This window comes from Lipophrys pholis, assembly GCF_963383615.2.
Source record: "Lipophrys pholis genome assembly, chromosome: 1".
Taxonomy (NCBI): domain Eukaryota; kingdom Metazoa; phylum Chordata; class Actinopteri; order Blenniiformes; family Blenniidae; genus Lipophrys; species Lipophrys pholis.
In genome coordinates, this window is record NC_137635.1 from 382,840 (window position 1) to 389,550 (window position 6,711).

General features: G+C 53.1%; 1 protein-coding gene across 2 annotated transcripts in view; it reads right to left on the reverse strand.

The window, feature by feature from the left end:
- Positions 1-618: 618 nt before the first annotated feature.
- fads6 (fatty acid desaturase 6) overlaps positions 619-6,711 on the reverse strand; it is a 7,770-nt gene continuing 1,677 nt past the window's right edge. The window contains exons 2-7 of one of the 2 annotated variants that reach the window (XR_013935808.1): positions 6,129-6,295; positions 5,419-5,599; positions 3,868-4,058; positions 1,580-1,759; positions 1,198-1,481; positions 629-1,107 (exon numbers count right to left, since the gene is read on the reverse strand). Coding sequence is in view for 1 of the 2 variants with exons in the window: in XM_080475523.1 (XP_080331649.1) it covers positions 1,332-1,481; positions 1,580-1,759; positions 3,868-4,058; positions 5,419-5,599; positions 6,129-6,295 (869 nt within the window). In the remaining variant the exon portion in view is untranslated. Of the gene's footprint in view, positions 1,482-1,579; positions 1,760-3,867; positions 4,059-5,418; positions 5,600-6,128; positions 6,296-6,711 lie in introns of both variants that reach the window. The other variant, XM_080475523.1, reaches the window with a different exon arrangement.

Here is a 6,711-nt window from a genome sequence, read left to right on the forward strand (position 1 = left end):
TTCCATGTTGGTTTGTGTCTCAGTCCATATTTCCCAGCACACGCCTCCCTGGGCGGAGCTCCACGGTGCAGCAGTGACGGTGTAGGGTTACACCACCGCAGGGCCACACCAGCAGGCTGCGTTCACATCCTGCTGCACAGTCCTGATCGAAGCTGAAGTGTCTGAACATCTGCTGCTCTTTAGTGGAGGAACCTCAAACCCTGACCCCCAGACCCTGTCCCAGACCCTGACCCTGACCCACTGACCGTGACCCTCTGACCCAGACCCCCTGACCCCCTGACCGTGACCCTGACCAGACCCCCTGACCCCCTGACCCCCAGACCTCCTGACCCAGACCCCCTGACCCCCAGACCTCCTGACCCAGACCCCCTGACCCCCAGAACTCCTGACCCAGACCCCCTGACCCCCAGACCCCCTGATCATTGTGTTCCTTTGCACTAATGTTCTATTGATTCCTGATGTTTGACATGTTGGTGGTTCTTCATGTGGCCACTTGGTGTTTTAATCCCCCCCACTCTCTGAGCTCTGGATTATTGATTATCGGTCCTCTGAACATTCAATCGTCTCTGTTCACAAACCAGTTTTACTTTGAAGGAACTTACAGGAAGTGAAACTCGTGACTGTTTTTCAATAACTGGATTTATTATGTCGATCTTCTATTTAAATTCCACATCACAAGAAGTTGAACTGAAGACGTTCCAAAGTCCCGTTTCTATGACGACGAAGTGGCTGCAAATCATCAAACGCAGCTCCTCAACAGTGTGTTTGATTCCTACAGGAGCAACGAGGCATTCAGTGCTTGGCTCAAGGGTTCATGTCCAGATGAACAATAAACGGAGGAAGAAGATCACCTGAATGAAAAACTGATAACAGCTGAGTCAGCTTTTTGAAATGAGGCAGCAGGAACAACCGACCGATCAACCGACCGATCAACCGACCGATCAACCGACCGATCAACCGACCGATCAACCGACCGATCAACCGATCGATCAACCGACCGATCAACCGACCGATCAACCGATCGATCAACTGACCGATCAACTTGTTTACTTCTGAAGAGCTTCAAAAAGAATTTCAATGAGTTCAGACATTGTCCCACCGCTCCACCTGCTCTACCTTCTCCACCTGCTCTACCTTCTCCACCTGCTCTACGTTCTCCACCTGCTCTACGTTCTCCACCTGCTCTACCTTCTCCACCTGCTCTACCTTCTCCACCTGCTCTACCTTCTCCACCTGCTCTACGTTCTCCACCTGCTCTACGTTCTCCACCTGCTCTACCTTCTCCACCTGCTCCACTCAGAGCAAACAAGTCCAAACTCCTCTTCTCTCCATCACTGCACCCCCACCAACTCTGTGATGGGTGGAGCAAACACCATCAGCTCCTGATACTTATGGAAGAAGAGCTGCAGGCGGGACAGGTAGGAGTCCTCCTGGTAGGGAAGCTGCTTCTCCATCAGGTACCTGGACACCACCGGTTTCACCTGCAGGGGGCGGGTGGAGATCAGCCTTAGTGTGGCCTTATGGAGCAGCTGATGGAGGAGTCAGTCTCAGTGTGATGGAGCAGCTGACGGAGGCTCACCTTCAGACACATGTTGTCGGACAGGGTGGGGAAGAGGTGGTGCTCCACATGGCAGCTGATGAGCGAATGTCCAAAGATCCAGTCCAGCACCGGGTTCCGGGGCAGGTTCAGGACCCCGTGGCTCATCTGGTAAATCCGCTTCGGTCGGCGCGTCGGGGAGAACATGGGCAGGCCCACGTGCTGCAGGAGCAAATACTCTTACTGACCACCAGGGGGACTCAATGCTGAACACACGACAGGAAATAAGACAAATAGGCTGAAAATGAGCTTTGAACACTGTTTCTACGTCGAGGCGCCGGGGGTCACCTGCAGCTCTCTCCTCCACCTCTCTCCTCCACCTCTCACCTCCAGCTCTCACCTCCACCTCTCACGTCCAGCTCTCACCTCCACCTCTCTCCTGCAGCTCTCACCTCCAGCTCTCATGTCCAGCTCTCACCTCCACCTCTCACCTCCACCTCTCACCTCCAGCTCTCTCCTCCATCTCTCTCCTCCACCTCTCACCTCCAGCTCTCACCTCCACCTCTCACCTCCACCTCTCACCTCCAGCTCTCTCCTCCATCTCTCTCCTCCACCTCTCACCTCCAGCTCTCACCTCCAGCTCTCACCTCCAGCTCTCACCTCCACCTCTCTCCTCCACCTCTCACGTCCAGCTCTCACCTCCAGCTCTCACCTCCACCTCTCTCCTCCACCTCTCACGTCCAGCTCTCACCTCCAGCTCTCACCTCCACCTCTCTCCTGCAGCTCTCACCTCCAGCTCTCACCTCCACCTCTCTCCTGCAGCTCTCACCTCCAGCTCTCACCTCCAGCTCTCACCTCCAGCTCTCACCTCCAGCTCTCACCTCCACCTCTCTCCTCCATCTCTCTCCTCCACCTCTCACCTCCAGCTCTCACCTCCAGCTCTCACGTCCAGCTCTCTCCTCCACCTCTCACCTCCAGCTCTCACCTCCAGCTCTCACCTCCACCTCTCTCCTCCACCTCTCACGTCCAGCTCTCACCTCCAGCTCTCACCTCCACCTCTCTCCTCCACCTCTCACGTCCAGCTCTCACCTCCAGCTCTCACCTCCACCTCTCTCCTGCAGCTCTCACCTCCAGCTCTCACCTCCACCTCTCTCCTGCAGCTCTCACCTCCAGCTCTCACCTCCAGCTCTCACCTCCAGCTCTCTCCTGCAGCTCTCACCTCCAGCTCTCACCTCCAGCTCTCTCCTCCAGCTCTCTCCTCCACCTCTCACCTCCAGCTCTCTCCTCCATCTCTCTCCTCCACCTCTCACCTCCAGCTCTCACCTCCAGCTCTCACCTCCAGCTCTCACCTCCACCTCTCTCCTCCACCTCTCACGTCCAGCTCTCACCTCCAGCTCTCACCTCCACCTCTCTCCTCCACCTCTCACGTCCAGCTCTCACCTCCAGCTCTCACCTCCACCTCTCTCCTGCAGCTCTCACCTCCAGCTCTCACCTCCACCTCTCTCCTGCAGCTCTCACCTCCAGCTCTCACCTCCAGCTCTCACCTCCACCTCTCTCCTCCATCTCTCTCCTCCACCTCTCACCTCCAGCTCTCACCTCCAGCTCTCACGTCCAGCTCTCACCTCCACCTCTCTCCTGCAGCTCTCACGTCCAGCTCTCACCTCCAGCTCTCACCTCCAGCTCTCTCCTCCAGCTCTCTCCTCCACCTCTCACCTCCAGCTCTCACCTCCAGCTCTCACCTCCACCTCTCTCCTCCACCTCTCACGTCCAGCTCTCACCTCCAGCTCTCACCTCCACCTCTCTCCTCCACCTCTCACGTCCAGCTCTCACCTCCAGCTCTCACCTCCACCTCTCTCCTGCAGCTCTCACCTCCAGCTCTCACCTCCACCTCTCTCCTGCAGCTCTCACCTCCAGCTCTCACCTCCAGCTCTCACCTCCAGCTCTCTCCTGCAGCTCTCACCTCCAGCTCTCTCCTGCAACTCTCTCCTGCAGCTCTCTCCTCCAGCTCTCACCTCCAGCTCTCTCCTGCAGCTCTCTCCTGGTAAACGCGGATTCAGCTGAATCTCCTTAAGCTTCAGGGACATGAGAGTTTTAACCTGAAGCAGCCTGAGTGAACCTGCCAGTCTATACTGAGGGCAAACTGAAGACCCTGCAGGAACCTCCAGCAGTGAAAAGAAACCTGAGTGAAGGTTGGAGGTAAAACCGATACAGGTTCTACGTTGGAACACGAAGCATGATGTATAAATATAAGGTTCTAAGCTGTTAGTTCTTGATCATGTAACTGATGCAGTGAAGTAAAGAGCAGAAGTTAGTTTGCAGCAGGCGCAGACCTGGAAGATGTTGACGTGGATGTAGGGGATGGAGAACATGGCCCGGCATCCCAGCATGCACAGCAGGGCGCCCGGCACAGAGCGGAACCCCGACACCCACACCAGCAGCCAGTACTGGGAGTACAGGCCCAGCGTCACCATGGCGACAGTCCGGGCGGCGGCGGCGGCGGCGCCGTGTCGTCTGAGATGAGCTGCCACACATTCAGATCAGCAGAAAACTTCAGGGAGCGGTAACTGATTACTACGATGAAGAACAGACAGGTACAGTTACTGCTCTACAGACTTCACAGAGCGGACCTTTAGCACTTGCATTAGCATTAGCATTAGCCAGAGCTGTTGCCTTAATGGACATTATTTCACCTTCATTTTAGAGAAGGAGGAACGGCTCAATGATCCTCAATTATCCAGATTATAGAGCATCTTCCTCTTAAACACCCAGATTATAGAGCACCTCCTGCCTCTAACATCAGATTATAGAGCGCATTCATCCGGAACATCCAGATTATAGAGCATCTCCCCGCTAACATCAGATTATAGAGCAGCTCCCCTAACATCAGATTATAGAGCACCGTCCCCCTAACACCAGATTATAGAGCACCTTCCTCCTGAACATCCAGATTATAGAGCATCTTCCTCTTAAACACCCAGATTATAGAGCATCTTCCTCCTCTAACATCAGATTATAGAGCACAGTCATCCCGAACATCCAGATTATAGAGCATCTCCCCTCTAACATCCAGATTATAGAGCATCTTCCCCCTCTAACACCAGATTATAGAGCATCGTCCTCCTAAACATACACATTATAGAGCATCTTCCTCCTGAACATCCAGATTATAGAGCATCTTCCTCTTAAACATCCAGATTATAAAGCATCTTCCTCCTCTAACATCAGATTATAGAGCATCTCCCTCCTAAAGATCTAGATTATAGAGCATCTCCCCTCTAACATCAGATTATAGAGCATCTTCCCCCTCTAACATCAGATTATGGAGCATCTCCCTCCTAAAGATCTAGATTATAGAGCATCTTCCTCCCCTAACATCAGATTATAGAGCATCTTCCTCATCTAATATCAGATTATGGAGCATCTCCCTCATCTAATATCAGATTATGGAGCATCTCCCTCATAAAGATCTAGATTATAGAGCATCTCCCCTCTAACATCAGATTATGGAGCATCTCCCTCCTAAAGATCTAGATTATAGAGCATCTCCCCTCTAACATCAGATTATAGAGCATCTTCCTCATCTAATATCAGACTATGGAGCATCTCCCTCCTCTTGCTGCATCTGAGTATTTTTTATTGAATAAAGTAATCAGATTATATTTCTGTTACAGTTTAATGGTGTTTATATATTTATGTTAGATTAATTTGAACGAAGATCTGATGAGCAATGCATGCTGGGAAAGAATAACCAACACTTACTGGCTCTTCCATCATCACGCTCAAAAGTAACTATAGTAACTGCACTACTTTAACTGTTAAGTATCTCCAGGGACGGAGCCAATGGTGAGCAGTGAGTGCAGCGGCCCTCTGGCGCCCCCTACCGAGCGCCACGAGCGGCGTGATGATGGGCACGGCCAGCGGAGCCAGGAACAGGTAGACGGCGCGGGGCAGGAAGGGAACCTTCCACAGGCTGGAGTCGCCCAGACCCACGATGTTGGTGTGGGCGTGGTGCAGCTTGATGTGGCCCCGGACCCCCGCCTGGGCCGAGAAGGAGCCGCACACCTGGGGGGCAACACAGGGCTGAGGGGGCAGATAGAGAGCCTGGGGGGCAACACGGGGCTGAGGGGGCAGATAGAGAGCCTGGGGGGCAACACAGGGCTGAGGGGGCAGATAACAACAGAGGGGCAAAGGACAGGATGTGCGCACAGTCACAGGTTCAAACGTTCACAGCTCAGACTATGAAAGAACCTCTACAACTTTCTCATTTGTTCACCTGGGAGCTTCACCTGGGAGCTTCACCTGGGAGCTTCACCTTCACCTGGGAGCTTCACCTTCACCTGGGAGCTTCACCTGGGAGCTTCACCTTCACCTGGGAGCTTCACCTGGGAGCTTCACCTGGGGGCTTCACTTTCACCTGGGAGCTTCACCTGGGAGCTTCACCTTCACCTGGGAGCTTCACCTGGGAGCTTCACCTGGGAGCTTCACCTTCACCTGGGAGCTTCACCTGGGAGCTTCACCTTCACCTGGGAGCTTCACCTGGGAGCTTCACCTGGAAGTGTTGGTCTTGCGATTGGATCTGTGCGCTGCTCACCTCGATGAAGAAGACGGCCCAGAACTTGGCCCAGGCCTGCGACTCGCTCAGCGCCCCGTGGCTCGCCAGGTGAGTCCCCTTGATGGTGATGACGGCGTGGGCCACGCCCATCAGCACGACGCCGGCGGCGAAGGCGAGGAGGCCGGAAGAGCCCAGCAGCAGGAAGGCTGCAGGAACAAGGACAGAGTGATGAACCTGATCATCACTTCGACACACCACCTGCTGGTGCTCACTGGTACTGCAGGTTCAGAACATTAATATACACTGTATATTATACAGTATGTGGTTGGTCACAGCCACCTGAACAAACTGAACAAACTGAACAAACTGAACAAACTGAACAATCTGAACAATCTGAACAAACTGAAATATCTGAACAAACTGAACAAACTGAAATATCTGAACAAACTGAACAATCTGAACAATCTGAACAAACTGAAATATCTGAACAAACTGAACAAACTGAACAAACTGAACAATCTGAACAAACTGAAATATCTGAACAAACTGAACAAACTGAACAAACTGAACAATCTGAACAAACTGAAATATCTGAACAAACTGAAATATCTGAACAATCTGA